This window comes from Capricornis sumatraensis, chromosome 9, assembly GCF_032405125.1.
Source record: "Capricornis sumatraensis isolate serow.1 chromosome 9, serow.2, whole genome shotgun sequence".
Taxonomy (NCBI): Eukaryota; Metazoa; Chordata; class Mammalia; order Artiodactyla; family Bovidae; genus Capricornis; species Capricornis sumatraensis.
Window position 1 is genome coordinate 13,016,877 of NC_091077.1, and position 16,481 is coordinate 13,033,357.

The 16,481-nt window shown below is 51.6% G+C and overlaps 2 protein-coding genes across 4 annotated transcripts; both read right to left on the reverse strand.

Moving 5' to 3' along the window:
• Positions 1-507: 507 nt before the first annotated feature.
• Positions 508-5,979, reverse strand: RAD23A (RAD23 homolog A, nucleotide excision repair protein). Of its 3 annotated transcripts, none has more exons than XM_068980460.1 (9): positions 5,798-5,978; positions 4,177-4,338; positions 3,829-4,010; positions 3,634-3,689; positions 3,374-3,501; positions 3,031-3,109; positions 2,786-2,919; positions 750-914; positions 508-665 (listed from the first exon to the last, which is right to left on the reverse strand). In XM_068980460.1, the coding sequence occupies exons 1-9, from the start codon at positions 5,867-5,869 to the stop codon at positions 552-554; spliced, it is 1,092 nt and encodes a 363-aa protein (XP_068836561.1). In that variant the 5' UTR covers positions 5,870-5,978; the 3' UTR covers positions 508-551. The 3 variants fall into 3 exon arrangements, with proteins under 3 accessions (XP_068836561.1, XP_068836562.1, XP_068836563.1); XM_068980461.1 differs by having other exon boundaries at positions 2,786-2,916; positions 5,798-5,977; XM_068980462.1 differs by lacking the exon at positions 750-914 and having other exon boundaries at positions 5,798-5,979.
• Positions 5,980-7,634: 1,655 nt separating this feature from the next.
• Positions 7,635-11,438, reverse strand: CALR (calreticulin). Its single transcript, XM_068979360.1, has 9 exons — positions 11,301-11,438; positions 10,831-10,932; positions 10,468-10,671; positions 9,925-10,019; positions 9,625-9,834; positions 9,429-9,542; positions 9,205-9,348; positions 8,494-8,586; positions 7,635-8,404 (listed from the first exon to the last, which is right to left on the reverse strand). The coding sequence occupies exons 1-9, from the start codon at positions 11,389-11,391 to the stop codon at positions 8,204-8,206; spliced, it is 1,254 nt and encodes a 417-aa protein (XP_068835461.1). The 5' UTR covers positions 11,392-11,438; the 3' UTR covers positions 7,635-8,203.
• Positions 11,439-16,481: the final 5,043 nt, after the last annotated feature.

Below are 16,481 nucleotides of genomic sequence, written 5' to 3' on the forward strand. Positions count from 1 at the left end.
CTCCCCCCCGCAGCAAAGGGATGCAGGATGGAAGCCTAGGCCAGACCACAGAGGAGTCCTTGGGCCTCTTGAGCGTTCACCCCAGATGGAAAGATGTGAGACACTCTTATGGAGGATCAAAAGTTTGGAGCTCCAGCTTCCCCTCACCCTGGAAGAGGGCGGGGGAGGTCTCGGGGGCTCTCTGGGGGGGGGGGGGTGGGGAAGCAAGCAGCCGCCTCTCCATCTGGCTGCAGGGAGCTGGGACACAGGCCAAGAGGGGCCCATCTGTCACCTCCAGTTCTGCCAGCTCCTTAGAGCAGGCTGGGCTGGGCTGGGGGATGGGGAGGGGGGACAGCTGTCTGGCCCAGGTCTTTTCAGGCCAAGATGGGAATGAGGGACCACTTTAGGAGAGTGGGAAGTTGGGTCGGAGTTTCTTTTAGTTTTTGATTTTTTTTTCCACTTCTTAAATAAACATGAATATATATATATATTTTTTTCTTTTATAAAACTTTTGTGGAGAGGGGGTGGGAGGGCGGGGAGGAGGGGGCGGTGGGTAGCCTGGCCTCCCAGCATCACTCATCATCAAAGTTCTGACTCAGGAGGAAGTTGGCAGCCAAGTTCTCGTTTTTTTCACAAGCGAAGTAGGCCTGGATCACCAGGCTCTCTGGGAAGCCCAGGGCCTTCAACTGTGGGAAGACGGGCAGGTATAAGCAAGAGGTGAGGACCCTGCCCACCCACAAGGTCACAGTCCTCTTAGCCAGGCCTCTTACCCTCTCTATAGCTTCTTTCTCCTGCGGCGTCACCTGGATGTAGTTCATCTGCGGGGCCTCCTCACCTATGGCGCCCACCTCGCCCTCCACGTCTGAGACGTCCACCAGCTCCCCGGGGGGTTCATTCAACATCTGGATGAACTGCTCCTGATGCCGGCTGATTTGCTGTGGGAGACAGAGGAGGGAAGGGTGACCCACGGCCTTTGTCCCCCCTCCCCCAGGTCCCTATGACAGCCCTTTTCACTCACTCAGCAAACATTTACAGGGTACCTACTCTGGCCAGCCACACAGTGGTGGACACCGGCCCTGTCCTAGAGAAGCTAATGTTCCAGGATGGGGAGATAGGCCTTACGCACGCAAAGAAGTTGGCTATTATTTACAATGTAAATACTGACCCTGCCATACATCAGAGTAGACAGACCTTGGGCTGGGAAAGACACTTTAAGCCAGGAGGGAGGGGCCTGTGATCCACAGGATGGAGAAGAAAGTTTCCTTCCACATAGAGCCAACAGCAAGTGCAAAGGCCCAGGGATGGGAGTGTATTTGGAAAACTCCAGAAACAAAAAAAAATCCATATGGCAAAACTATAAACAAGAAAGGGAAGGAGGAAGCAAAAAATGAGATCAGAGGAGGCGGCAAGGTCTAAACCGCTTTCTTCTAGTGTCTTCTGGCATGATGAGACGCCACAGTGGTGAGAATTAACTAGGAAAAGACATCTGTGTACTTTTTAAAAAGGTGAATTCATCTGGGTGTTACATATCGGGGGGTTTTGATATGCCCCTATTTTTATGTACATTTGACAATTTTCACATCAAAGGAAAAAGCGCTTTTTCAGGAATCTGGATTCTGGTGGAGAATAACCACAGGAAAAGTGCCGAAGCAGAGGCCTGGATAGTGGCCCCCTGGGGACCCAGTAGAAGATGAGGTGGTAGCCACAGAGATGGAGTGCAGGGCTGGGCTGAGTGTTCTGCAGGCAGAGCAAACAGGACAGGTGGGGGATAAGCCTAGTAGGCCCCCAGTGCCTGGGGCTCAAGCAAGCCCAGGTTGGTCCTGGCAGGGTTAGGGAAGGCTGGGGAGAATCTGTTCTGGTCTTGGATATGTAGAAAGCATTTTCATGGAGGTACCAAGTCAGTCATGGAGAACATGGCATCCAGAGGGCCCAGGCTGATCATACAAATTTAAGGGGGGAGGGGGTTCCCTGGTGGCTCAGATAGTAAAGAACCTGCCTGCAATACAGGAAACCCAGGTTCAATCCCTGGATCGGGAAGATTCCCTGGAGAAGAGCATGGTAACCCACTCCAGTATTCTGGCTGAGAGAATTCCATGGACAGAGGAGGCTGGCGGGCTCCAGTCCATAGGACTGCAGAGTCGGACATAACTGAGTGGCTCACACACACATACACAGATTAAAGGCCCCAGGATTGACAGCAGATAAAGAATGGAGATGTACAGCGCGGGCCCTCCAGCAGCCGGAGGAGGTGAGCAGCAGGCAGCACGGGACTGAAACGTCTGGGGTGGAAGCAGCAGATGCCTGAACCAGGAGAGGCGAGCTTCACAGAGGGCCCAGAGGACCCTGTCACACTCACGGGTCATTGCTCCTCTGCCTCAGAACCTTCAAGGGCAGGATGGAGCTTTGCTGAGCTTGGTGGTCTCAGAACCAACCAGGGCACAGCAGTCCTGCAACTCTAGGGGCGTTTATGAAGCAACAGCTAAATGTGGAGCCAAGTGAGAGTGCAGGCCCCAGAGGCTGGAGGCAGACACGCACTCCACCAGTTGCCAGGCTGCTCCAAACCTCTGGCGCCTCCCTCTGCAGGAGTGACAACAGCACCTACACCTCACAGGTGGTTGGGAGCATCATGTGAAACCATGAGGTCATCAAGCCACAGGGACCAGCAGGTGACTATCGTGTCAGTCGTGCCTTCCAAGCTCAGACTCCCCTATCCACCATGCTTGGCTGGGCTCTCTCTGGGGGCTGTGGTACCCACAGGCAAGGGAGATGGGGCCTGCACCGACTCCCTCTGCCCCCAGGCCTGTACCTGTAAGAGCTGGGGGTTCTCCTGGCCCAGCTGCTGGAGCAGGGCCGGCAGCAGCGCAGGGTTCTGCTGAATCACCTGCCGCATGTTCTGGAACTGAGGCTGGTCTCGCAGAAATTCCAAGGGGTTCTCTCCTGCTGGCAGGAGAAAGGGGTGTGGTCAGACACCACCCTGGGCTCCCAGAAGTATGGGGTGGGTGGGATGAGTCAGGTGTCACAACAGCAGGCACACACCTCCCAATCACTCACCTGCTTCTGTGGATGGCTGCTCTGAAACTTGGCTCTCCTGGACAGAACCGTGTTCTGGCTCGGGGCTCCCAGGAATTCCCTGTCAGGTGTCCTTTTTAGTTCCAAGCACAGACTGCCCACTGCCGCCCCTCCTGCATACTCAGCCCTGGTGGGAGACACAGGAGGCCTCCGCTCTGCCCTCCCAGGCCCACCCCACCGTTCTCGTCCCGGCTCCTGCCGGAGTTCTTTCCTGGCTAGAACCCTAACCCAAAGGTTTTGGGGGACAGATTTCGACCACCCTTCAGAGCACCGAAGTCCACATGCTCCCTTGAGAACCCCCCAGGAGGCAGCAGCCCCACCTCACCGTGAGTAGATACTCCACGGCTCGGTGGGGGTTGTTGTAGCTGGCTCTCAGGGCGGCCACGACCCGCTCTCGCTCGTAGCCCATGGACATGATCTCCGTCAGCATTGTCTCATATTCAGAGCCCGTCACTGTGGAGGGAGCAGCAAAGGCTGGGTCACCGAGGAGAAGGAAGGGCAGCTTCCCGGCCCTCCCATGCCCACAGGAGGCCAGCTGATGCCTGGGGCATCCAGCCATTTTCAACTGGGGGACCACCCACCCACCTAGTGTGGAGGCCGCGTCTTCTTCTCGCCCGCTGCTACCTGAAGAGGGAACAGAGCTGCAAATTCAAGAGAGAGAAATCGGACCCTGGCTTCTGGCGGCTTGCCCTCCCCCCAGGTGTGTGGAACCATGACAGTGGGCACTGAAAGGGGCAGGGAAGACAGGGCCCAAACTGGGGCTGCAGCTCCTTGCCTTACCCTGACACAGACTCCGGGGACGTCGTGGGGGCAGACTCCTCCGATGGGCTTTTGTCTTCTCTGGCAGTAGGTGAGGGGTGGGACATGCCTGAGGCAGGGGCTGACGGGAAGGATGTGGAAGACTCCGGGGTGGCAGTGGGTGAGGCCTCTGAAGGTACTGAGGTGCCTGGGCTGGTTTTGGCCTATGACACCCAGAAAAAGGGAGCAGGCATCAGTTCCCCTATCTAGCCCCGACAACCCTCCACAGCTCCGCCCCGCCCTGTCCATGGCTAATCTCCCTTCGGCACAGGCTGTTTGCCAGTTCCCCAGCCAATCCACCCACCCTCCGAACCAGCAGACATCACCCACCTTGGTCACCATGACGACCACGAAGTTCTTCTCGTCAATGCGATAGTCCCTGATGGGGACATCGTCACTCAGGATCTTGCCAGCATAGATAAGTTTCTGTCCAGCCACGGGGAAAGCATCACGACCCTTCTCAGCTTCTATCTTCTCCTTTAGCACCTTCACCTGGAGGAAGGGGTAGATGATCATTGCAAACCCCCCGATTCTCTCTTCTAGTTTGGGGGCAGGCTGCAAGCCCTGATGGCCGAATTGCTAAGCTTCGTAATCAAGCACACTAGACCATTCTACTATTCAAAGACATCTTTACTGAACACTGAGTGTGTGCCAAGTGCAGTTTTAGGCAGACGACAGAGCACAAAGACTCACCACGTGTCCCTGTTCTCATAGAGGACACTCACGTGGGAGAATAAAAAAACGAATACATATTTCAAATGATGTAAACATGATGAAATGCAATTCAAAATAAAGGGGAGACCTAAGGTTGCTGACAGTGGTGTTTACTGAATCTTAAGTTGATAGTGCTATTAATAAATGTATACGTCACAGGTTTAAAGCCTTGTAGTAACTGAGTGGAATAGGTACTATGAGCCTCATTTTGTATTGTTTAAAAGTTACTTACTTATTTGGCTGCACAGGATCTTAGTTTTGGCATATGGGATCTAGTTCCCTAACCAGGGATTGAACCCAGGCCCCCTGTATTGAAAGTGCAGTCTCAGCCACTGCACCAGGAAGCAAGCTCCATATCCTTATTTTATATTTGAGAAAAATAGAGGCACAGAGATTACCTAACTTGCCCAAACAGCTGGATTGGTCAAAATAATCTGTTTGTTTCATTTTTACAAAAAATGAACTTCAATATCTCCCTCATAGGGGAAATTGTGCAAAAAGTGCCAGATACACGTTTTTTAGGTCCTAAGTCACTTTCCGGTCAAAAGCACAGCATCATCTTTAGACCGTGGGCTCTCGAGACTTGAGGCAAATCCGAATTGAAATCAGCTCCGCCACGCCTTGCTGTATGCACATGCGACTATAGCAAAGTTCTTCAAGCTCAAAGTTTCCACATCTGTTAAGTGAGGACACGCAAGAGTGCCCAAATGACAAGCCTACTTTGCAGTTAGTAAAACATCATGAAAACGCTCAGCGACTGGTGAAAAACAAACACGGACCACTGAAACTCAGACCGTTTATTATCATTATCATCATCGTTGCTGTCATCACCCGGCATCTCCTGATCACTACTCCCAGATTTGGCCACCAAGGTCCCGAGGCAAAGCCTACAAAAGTGGGAACTCGGAGGACCCATTCCAGAGAAAGCAGCCCAGCCGGCAATCTGAGCCTGCGGATCCCGCGCCCCGCGAGGGCGCTGACATTGGAGCCAGGACCTGGCGGGAGCCCCGGAGGTGGGGCTTCGCCTGGAGATCGACCCAAGAGCGCCGCCAGAGCCACCAGGGGCAGAGCCGGGGACCATCAGGGTATCTGGGAAAGTCAGGCCTGTAGGGAGAATGGGCAGGGCGCGACCCTGCGCCGTCTTCCCCGCCTCTGTCGTCGGGATCCCGGCCTCCCCGCCCCCACCCCACCCGCTGCACCCGTCGCTCCCGCTCCGGAGCTCCGGCCTGGCTCGCACCGTCTCATCAGGCTCCATGCGGATCTTGAAGGTCTGCTGCTGCAGTGTTTTGAGCGTGATCGTGACGGCCATGGTGGGACCCGAGCGACACGGAGGCCCCGGAATCCTCACACGACATGCAACTCACGCCGCCGCCATCTTAGCGCCCAGCCGCGCCGCACGCCGACAGCTTCCGGGGCAGGCAATGCGCGCGCCGACCACCACCACACGTGACATGAGCGCGCCCCCTTGGCCATCGCGAGCATGCGCACGAGCGCGGCCTCGAGCAAAGCATGCGCAGACTAAATTCTATTCCGTGAGGGGAGGGGTACTTCTTGCTCTACCATCGTGTGGCTTCCTGCGAGTGACGCCATGCCCGTTAGCGGTGACGTCATAGGCCACAAAATGGCTCCGAGACCCCCAGTTTCACGCCCATGAGTTTGTTGACGTTTAACAAGCAATGTACTTGCTAAATTTTCATTTCTTCCACAAAATCTTAATGTCTTTTTGCTTGTTCCAAATGAGCCTTCCTCTGGTCTGGCCACCTGACAGGAAGCCTATCAAGCCCTGAAAGAACTAGAAAGGATACTTGAAAGGTCACCAACAGTTAAACACGGAAATTGACCACGGAGGTGGGGACACAATGCCACTCTGTGGCCTCATTAATCCCTAAAGGAAGTGCTGGATTTTTGGAATGAATCTTAACAGCTCCCTCCCTCTCTGCTGCTCCTCCCCTGATCACTTTGTTCACCCAACTATCTCCATCTGACTCCATCAAATACTCCGAGTACTTGAGGAAGATGTAACGTTCAAGGGACACTAAACACAAAATTCTCTCCTTAAAACTTTCCCCGGATATGCCAATTCTGGAGGCCTCCCAGAAGGGTGGGGCTAGGCCCATGGAACAAAGAGTAGAAGGGTTGGTTAGCCAAAGCTGAAGGTGCTTTGGCAAACAGGATGGAGGTGATGTACTTGTCTTCCATTTAGTGGGTGGACTTTCCACCCTAGCCCCATCCTGAACTGACCATTACCTGCCAGCTAACCAGCTCTTCTTACCATTCACATCTGAGACACCACCAGGCCGTGGCCTGCCGCCTCACTCCGTACCCAGCTATTACCAGGTCCTGCAGGTTCTCCCTTCACAGCATATCCTGTGCTGGTCAGCTTTCACAAGCCTAGGTCATACGGGGGTGAGGAATTCTTTCTTCCCTCTCCTGCAGTTAGACATCAGTTCCCAACCACCCGCTGGACATTAATGGCAGCCTTGTGGGGCGCAACAAAGTGGGCCTATGCCAATCTTACAGGCCCACAGGCTCTTCTGACACTTTCACTCCCTCCCTTGGGGCCACCTCTTTCCCTTCAAGAGTTCAAACCCTGACTTGGCCAGTGAAGGCCATTGGGGTAGATCACATCTCTGAATCTATTTCCCTGACTATAAAAGGAATTAATAGCTTTTAACACTGGCTAGTAGTCAGAAAATGTGTTTAAAGCTAATACATGTGTAGTCTTGCTCCTTCACCAGCAAGAGATGTGTATGTGGTTCAATGTGAAAGAGTTCACATGAATTGGTGGCTAAGGTGTGGGTTCAAACCCCACCTCTTCCTAAATCTGTCTTGAACTCAACTGATACTAGAATGAAAACTCACCAGTTTGATGAAAGGACTCCACGAGCTAATAAATGGAGTGTATTTGTAATGGCACTGGAAATGGTTACTCTTTCTCATTCACCTGAGGTTCTGGAGATAAACAAGGGCTCCTGTAACCTCATGGGGACATTCAGCCAACAATCCTAGTGGCTAAAAAGCAAATCTCACTAAACAATTACCTCTCCCAGGAGACACAGGAGGAAGACACAAAACTTAATTTAATAGAAATTTTGTTTGTAGTTCTTACATTCTCAGCATGAGCTGAGCTAGAACCCGCTGCCCCACTCAGGAGTGGCCCAGTCCTGGGGGCAGGGAGAAAGGGGAAGGGATCAGAGCTAAGGCCTTAGGAGCCCCATTCTTCCTCAGTGCTGGAGGGCTGGGGATGCCACCCTCTTCTCCTCCCCCACCCTCTGGGATCCAGGAAGAATAGATGGAATTTGGGGCCCGGGTCTTCTCCACACCACATCCCACCCTGAGTCCCCAAGCTGGAAGGGAACTTAGGGATCTGGCGTGAAGGGGACAGAAGAAAGCAAAGATGTCAATCAAAACAGATGAAGGCCAGTGGGGAGGGCTTTAGAGAATCAGAGACAAAATGCCAGTAAAAAAAAAAAAATTTAAAAAAGGGGGGGAGGGGGGAGACAAAAACAAAATCCACCCCAAATTGGAACCCGCCTGGAAAAAAATGAAAGTTCTCCAGTCTCATAGAGACATTATTTGGCGCAGCCGGCTCTGCGGCAGGAGCGCTCAGGCCTCAGTCCAGCCCTGGAAGCGGAGGTGGCCCCTACAGCTCATCCTTGGCCTGGCCAGCGGCAGCATCTTCTTCCTCCTCCTCTTCCTTCTCATCTTCATCCTCCTCATCCTCATCCTTGTCCTCGTCTTCATCTTTGTCTGCCTCTTCCTCCTCCTTGCCTTTCTTCTCCTCCTCCTCCTCGTGTAGCCTCTGCTCTTCATCCTGCTTGTCCTTCATTTGCTTTTCTGCTGCCTGTGTACAAACCACACACACACCCCTCAGGCCTAGACTCTCCTGCCAGCCCTGCCCACCCCCAAACCCAGGCTGGACCTTGGTCTCACCTTTGTAACACCCCATGTCTCGTTGCCAAACTCCTCAGCATACGCTTCATCATTGGTGATAAGGAAGTTGTCAAAGATGGTGCCAGATTTGACCTGTATAGGGACAGAATGGGTGGTCAGAAGGGATACCTGTTGGCCTTGGCCTTGAAAAGGTCTCCTGCCCATGCTCACATAACCACTGCACAATACTACAGTCTAACATTGCAGTTGAAAAATAGGCTGCTTAGATTCAAACCTCAGCTCTGCCATTTACTATATATGATCTTGAGCTGGTGACTTCATCTCTTTGCACCTCAGTATCTTCATCTATAAAATGAGATCTCATTCTCTTCTTCAAACTATCTTTCTAGTACACTCTATGTGCCAAGCAGCATACTAGATGCAGAAAGTACATTGACAAAACAGGACAAAAATTCAGTCCTTGGGAAGCTAAGTTCTAATGGGGTTATCTACCTGCCTTTCTAGGCTGTTGGATGCAATTAAGTGAGTTACTTCCCACAAAAATACTTGGAAGTAGTACCTGGAACATATTAAGTACAAGCCAAAGGAGGTGCTGTTAAGACCCCGTAATGACAAACCAGGAATTTCTTAAAAGAAAGGGGGGGGGGGCCCACCGTTTTGGAGTCTGCCCGCCCTTGTACCCTTTTCTCCTGGGTTGACCCTGAGCATCTGAGGTCCCCTAGGGAGCCGCCTCTTCCCTCCATGTCTCACCTGCCAAAGATCCAAGCCTAGAACAGCAAAGTTTTCATAGGCATAGATGTTGCTATCAGGGGAATACTCAGGGTTGTCAATCTCTGGATGGATCCAAACGCCCTTGTACTCTGGGTTGTCGATCTGCCTGGGCTTCCACTCCCCCTGCAGAAGTAAACTGATGGGTGAGCGAAGATCACTGCCTTCCCCATTGTGCACCACCCTCCTCAGAGTGCCAGACTCACCTTGTACTCTGGGTTCTGAATAACAGGTGGTTCCCACTCTCCGTCCATCTCTTCATCCCAATCCTCAGGTTTCTTAGCATCAGGGTCAGGAATGTGCTCAGGCTTGTCCCAATCCTGAGGATACATTAGGAGGTCAGAATAGGAGCAGCTGTCCTCCACACGCTCCATGGTGGGGAGCCCCTGCCCAAGCACCAACCTCAGGCTTGGAGTCTGTGGGGTCATCGATCTTGGCACGATCATCCCAGTCTTCAGGCTTAGCGGCATCAGGATCCTTTATCTTCTTGGGAGGCAAGAAATCCCAGTCGTCCTCCAAGGAGCCTGACTCCACCTGGCTGTTATCAATCTTCACCTCATACGTATTATCAGGTCGCACAATCAGCGTGTACAGGTGGGTGAATTCATCGTCCTAAAGAGAATGAAAGATGAGTGGCCCCGCCCACCAGCCTGGGCTCAAAGCCTCCCCTCAAAGCCATTTGTCACCACCCCCAAGGCACACCTTGCAGCGAATATCCTTGTTGATCAGCACATTCTTGCCCTTGTAGTTGAAGATGACATGAACCTTCTTGGTGCCGGGTCCACAGATGTCCGGGCCTTGGTGAGAAGCAGATCTGGTCAGAACTACTGTCTGTCCACCATTACAAGCCCCTGCCCACCCCATTACAATAAGACAACTTGGTTCTTAAACTCAGGACTGTCAAGCTGAAAAAACAAAATTCAGACCTTCTCTCTAAAGAACTGGGGGAGGACACTTAAAAAAAAAACACACATCAGTACTCCAGAACTCAGAATCTTCACTTGCACAACTAGGAACGAGGAAATGCCTATATAGTAAAACTGCACGAATTAGTGTTAAGTCGATGATAAAAATGCAGTAAGTCGTTCCTAACTATTCCCTCACCTTCCCTATCAAAGAAATGTCTAAAGCATATAAGTGTTTTCTATGCTCTCAAGACCACCGTTTATGGGCAATAAAGAACTCCCCGGGTTTCAAACTCCCTCTAAGTGACCAAAAATCAGCACCAGGGTGGAGTCCCCTCACCAAACATGATGTTGTATTCGGAGTCCCCGTGCATGTCTGTCTGATCCAAACCAGCTGGAAACAGCTTCACATAGCCGCCCCCACAGTCGATGTTCTGCTCGTGTTTCACCGTGAACTGCACCACCAGCGTCTGACCCTTGTTGCTGAAGGGCTCAAATCTCGCCGACAGAGCGTAGAACCGGGCATCCTGGCTAGTCTGCAGGCCTACCGAGAGACTATAGTCAGATGAGGGCTCAGCACCAACCCCCGGGGAACCCTAAGGATGTAAAATACAGACCAGTCCTCCTTCCTTCACCTCCCCTACTCCTAGGGATACCCAAACTCTGTCGTCCTGGATCTGAATACCCACTCCTAAGTTCTTACCTTTATCTTTCTCCTGGTCACCATAGAACTTGCCGGAACTGAGAACGAATTTGCCAAAATCCGGTTTGTGTTTGGATTCGATCCAGCGCTCGGTCCACCCGTCTAGAGGATCAAAGAGGCAGGTAAGCGCGGCGGTGCTGATCAACTCCCCACCAAACATCTACCAGGAGCCACAAACTGCTGGGAGCAAGGAAGGAGATTCCCCCCTCCCCCCCGACCGTCCCCACCCCAACCTCTAGTTTGACATCTCTGGTGACTTAAAAGATCCTCGGGCAAACCCTAACTCCCGCTTCGGAAAGCCGCTGCTCCCTCCACGCTCCCCAGGGACGCCGAAGGAAGGCTCGCCTTCGGCTCCAGTCCCTGAAGGAAACCGTGTTGGCCCTCTGAGCAGTAATTACAAGCGACACGCAGATATGGGCCGGGGGGCCAGCTGCGTCGTTAGGACGATCTCGAGCGGGACTAGCCGTTACCTCCGTCCAGAAACTGCTCCTTGAAGTAAACGGTGGGATCAGCGGCGGCCAGGCCGAGAAGGCCGAGCAGCAGCGGCACGGGTAGCAGCATGGCGGGCCGAGGGGGCGGTGGCGCGCGGGCCCTTTAAGTCACTCGTCCGGCTGCAGCTCTGCAGTGGGGACGGACGCCGCCGCCGGCCGTGCCCTTTTATACCCCGCCTGCTCTCAAACCAGCCTGGTCCGGCCTCTTGGTCCGCCTCCCTCACTTTATCATTGGTCTGTGGCCATAGCCCTGCCTTTCCATTGGACCCTTCTAGGCTCAGCACGTTAGGCTGTGCCTCGGAACGCTGGGTTCCCAGATGGCCGATTTCTATTGGCCGCACCACTGGCCAATGAAGGTCGACCACGCGTTGTGGGGGACGCCCACCGGTGAAGTCGGGGGGGCCTCGAGCCCCTCAGTCCAGGTCATGTGACCAGACCTCGGCCCAGCCCCGCCCTCCCCTGCGCGCGGCGTTCGGGATCTAGGCGTTTAAAGAACACGCGCGAGCTGTGGTGCTGCGTGAAACTAGGGTCCGGCTCCATTCTAGACTCCACTCAAGGGTTGAGTGGGCAAGGTTTTCCTAGCGTCTTTCTACTCTGAGTTTGGGGAACCCCACCATTCCCACCTTGTCTTTCTCTTCCTTCCCACTCCTCTTCCCGTCCTCCACCCGCCTCCCTGCCCCCCGGCCCCCCTACCCCGCCTTCCTCCCTCCCACCCCTCCCTCCCCTCCCCGGGATGGGGCAGAGGGCACCGAGCCCTGGGGCTTCACTTCCTCCCAGCGCCGGAGCCCTGCAGGCCTGGGGGAAGAGTGCCTGTTCTCCGTACGGCCCCCGTAGTGACCTGGCAGCCTGTCAGACTGCTTCTGTGTGAGCTGGGGCAAGTCATTCAGCCTCTTTGAAATCACAGGATCTCTTGAAAGGCCAGGAGGAGCGACCCCGGCCAGCTGCTGTCCGGCGGAAATGCTTTTCAAGCTTTTAGGGATTTTCTGGGACAGAGGGAAGGACCCTGACGGCTCAAAAGATGTGACGATAGGTTGTGTTCCTCTCTTTGCAGCCTGTCCTTTACCTCCCTCCCATCCCCGCCCCCCAGCCGGTAAATGAAAGGGGTCGCCGACTTGTGGTCTCCCGCAAACGGCCTGGTTTTGCAATTAAACGGCTGAATATGAGCGGGCAGGGGGTTCCGTTGGGGAGGAGAAAAAAAAAGAGACAGATGGTGAGGAAGATAATGTCCAAGGGAGGAGGGCAGGACCCCTGAGACTAGAGCCTTCTGAGGCCACAGGCACATGACCGGCAGTGACTGACACCAGCTCCATACCCCTAGGCTGCAGGAAGGAGGAAGGAGAACGGGGACTTTCCCAAACTGAGCAAATAGGCTCTGGACTTGGAAGCAGGAATAAACTGGTGAAGGCGGGGGGTGGGGGCGGAGCGGATTCTGGCAGAAGAGTGGGGAGGGGGTACTTCCCCTCCAGTGGTGGGGACTCAGAAAGGGAGGTGTGACGAGTTTTGATGAAGTTGGGGTTCTACTCCAAAACAGTATGGCGTATAACCTAAAGTGTTCTTCAGTGATGAAGCCCACACCCACCAACTCTGGGATGACCACGCTAGGCTTTGCACTGATGTTCCTCCCACCTTCCCTCTCTCCCACCATGTGTCATGGACACAGGGGCTTGGTGCTTCCTTCTGGACAGTAGAATCTGTGCCTGTCCTGTTCACCTCACCATTCCACAGTGTCTCCTATAGCACGAGGCACAGAACAAGCTTAAAACCTACTTGATATTAAAAAAAAAAAAAAAGTACCTGATATGTCACAGAAGGAAGGGACAAAGGACTCTTGCTAGAATTAAAAAAGCAAAAATGGAGAAAGTGCTTTTTTGGAGGGCAGTACAGAGTCTTCATATCTGTGCAGAGGCCCGGGGGGAGGCTTCTCAAGTTGTGAGCAGGGGCTACTCTCTAGTTGTGGTGGGCAGGCTTCTCCTTGTGCTGGCTTCTCTTGTTGCAGAGCAGGGGCTCTAGGGTGCAAGGACTTAGTTTTAGTTGCTCTGCAGTATGTGGAATCGTCCCAAACCAGGAGTTGAACCGTGGTCCCTCAACATTGACAGGTGAATTCTTTTTTATTTTTATTTTTTATTGAAGGATAATTGCTTTGCAGAATTTTATTGTTGTCTGTCAAACCTCAACATGAATCAGCCATAAGTGAAAGCGAAAGAAAGTGAAGTTGCTCAGTCGTGTCCGACTCTCTGCGACCCCGTGGACTGTAGCCTACCAGGCTTCTCCGTCCATGGGATTGTCCAAGCAAGAATACTGGAGTGGGTTACCATTTCCTTCCTTCCTTCTTTCTCCAGGGGAATCTTCCCGACCCAGGGATCGAACCTGGGTCTCCCACATTGGAGTCAGATGCTTTAACCTCTTAGCCACCAGGGAATCAGCCATAGGAATACATATATCCCCTCCCTTTTGAACCTCCCTCCCATCTCCCTCCCCATCCCACCCCTCTAGGTTGATACAGAGTCCCTGTTTGAGTTTCCTGAGCCATACAGCAAATTCCTGTTGGTTATCTATTTTACATATGGTAATGTAAGTTTCCATGTTACTCTTTCCATACATCTTACCCTCTCCCCATGTCCATAAGTGTATTCTCTATGTCTGTTTCTCCATTGCTGCCCTGTAAATAAATTCTTCAGTACCATTTTTCTGTATTCTGTATATGTGTGTTAGAATATGATATTTATCTTTCTCTTTCTGACTCACTTCACTCTGTATAATAGGTTCTAGGTTCATCCACCTCATCAGAACTGACTCAGATGCATTCTTTTTATGGCTGAGTAATATTCCACTGGGTATATGTACCACAGCTTCTTTATCCATTCATCTGTCGATGGACATCTCAGTTGTTTCCATGTTCTAGCTATTGTAAATAATGCTGCAATGAACAATGGGATACATGTGTCTTTTTCAACCCCGGTTTCCCCAGGTTATATGCCTTAGGAATGGAACTGCTGGGTCATATGGTGGTTTTATTTCTAATTTTTTAAGGAATCTCCATACTGTCTTCCATAGTGGCTGTATCAATTTACTTACATTCCCTCCAACAGTACAGAGCGTTCCCTTTTCTCCACATCCTTTCCAGCATTTATTGTTTGTAGGCTTTTTGATGATGGCCATTCTGACTGGTGTGAGATGATATCGCGTAGTTTTGATAGTTTTGATTTGCATTTCTCTAATAATGAGCAATATTGAGCATCTTTTCTTGTGATTGTTATTATGTCTTCTTTGGAGAAATGTCTATTTAGATCTTTTCCCCAGTTTTTGATTGGGGCGTTTGTTTTTCTGGTATTGAGTTGGCAGGTGAATTCTTAACCACTGGACCACCAGGGAAGTCCTGGGGGAAGTGCTTTGAAACTAAGATGAGACTTTGAGGAATGCATTCTGAATTTTTGTCAGGACCTCACTATATGTCCAGAATCGGGGGTATTAGTAACCCCATTTTCCAGGCTCAAGTAACAATTATGATGGCTGAATGAGTAAATAGGGCTTCCCAGGTGGCCCAGTGGTGAAGAATTCACCTGTCAGTGCTGGAGATGGGAAGATCTCCTGCAGAAGGAAATGGCAACCCAGTCCAGTATTATTACCTGGAAAATTCCATGGACAGAGGAGCTGGGTGGGCTCCATGGCCGGGGAGGGGGGTCACAAAAAGTTGGACACAACTGAGCCACGAAACAACAAATGAATAAATGCATGCTGCTTAGACTAGCACCTGACTCAGAGTTCACACTCAATACCAACAAATACCGCATTAAGTACTATTGTACCTAATTCTCAGTTACCTGGGCTCATATCATTTCCATCCAAGGGAGGAAACAGGCACAGAAAGATGAAGTGATTTTGCTGGGTGACAAAAATGGCAGATCTGGGATTAGACTCTACTTGTGCTGCCTAATGTAGTCTCCACTATTGACTATAGCCACGTGTGACTATTGCCTTTTGAAATGTAGCTGCTCTTAACTGAGATGAGCTGTAAGTGTAAAATATACAACAGAATTTAAAGACAATATAAAAAAAGAATGTAAAATATTTCACTAGTATTAAATATTGAAATGAAAATTTGGACATCTCAAGTTCTATAAATTTCTCAAATTAATACCACGCCCTTTAATTTTGTATTTAAAGTTTTTATTTATTTTTGGCTGTGCTGGGTCTACCTTGTGGCACACAGGCTTTCTCTGGTTTCAACAAGCAGGGGCTACTGTCTAGTTACAGCACCTGGGCTTCTTGTTGAAGTGGCTTCTCTGGCTCAGTAGTTGTGGTACACTGGCTCCAGGGCACATGAGCTTCATTGTGCAGCGCAAAGGATTTAGCTGCTCTTCAGCATGCGGAATATTCCTAACCACTGGACTACCAGGGAAGTCCTGACCCCTTTTGTTTTAAACATTGATAATTAGAAAGGGTAAAATTATATTTGTATCTCAAATTACATTTCTTTGTTTTGGCCAGGCCCGAGGCATGCCAACCAGGGATCAAACCCATGCATTCTGCAGTGGAATTGTGGAGTTCTAACCACTGGAACGGAAGAGGCAATGGCAACCCACTCCAGTACTCTTGCCTGGAAAATCCCATGGACAGAGGAGCCTGGTGGGCTGCATTCCATGGGGTTGCTAACAGTCACACACAACTGAGCGACTTCACTTTCAGTTTTCACTTTCATGCATTGGAGAAGGAAATGGCAACCCACTCCGGTGTTCTTACCTGGAGAATCCCAGGGACGGCAGAGCCTGGTGGGCTGCCGTCTATGTGGTCGCACAGAATCGGACACGACTGAAGCAACTTAGCAGCAGCAGCAGCAGCAACCACTGGAAAGTGAAGGGTCTGACTTTTTGCAACCATGTAGACTGTACCCCACTAGGTTCCTGTCCATAGAATTGTCCAGGCAAGAATACTGGAGTGGTTGCCATTTCCTTCTCCAGGGGCTGTTTCTGATCCAGGAATTGAACCCAGATTTCCTGCATTGCAGACAGACTTTTTTACTGTTTGAGCCACCAGGTCAGACTCCCTAATCATTGGACCACCAGGGAATTCCCAGTATCTTGAATTGCCGATCTGCACTACAAATGATTTTCCCTGACATTGATCTTCTCAGAGTAGGGGTGTGGGGGAGGGAGGGCAGGC

Excerpts from the sequence above, each read along its gene's own strand:
- RAD23A (XM_068980460.1), bottom strand. The coding sequence starts at position 5,869 with ATGGCCGTCACGATCACGCTCAAAACACTGCAGCAGCAGACCTTCAAG. Across the intron at positions 3,502-3,633 it reads AGACGCGGCCTCCACACTAG|TGACGGGCTCTGAATATGAG; the intron begins GTGGGTGGGTGG and ends CTCCCTCCACAG. Across the intron at positions 666-749 it reads AGAAAGAAGCTATAGAGAGG|TTGAAGGCCCTGGGCTTCCC; the intron begins GTAAGAGGCCTG and ends GTCTTCCCACAG.
- CALR (XM_068979360.1), bottom strand. The coding sequence starts at position 11,391 with ATGCTGCTACCCGTGCCGCTGCTGCTCGGCCTTCTCGGCCTGGCCGCC. Across the intron at positions 9,349-9,428 it reads TTCAGAACCCAGAGTACAAG|GGGGAGTGGAAGCCCAGGCA; the intron begins GTGAGTCTGGCA and ends TTACTTCTGCAG. Across the intron at positions 8,405-8,493 it reads AGACATGGGGTGTTACAAAG|GCAGCAGAAAAGCAAATGAA; the intron begins GTGAGACCAAGG and ends GTTTGTACACAG.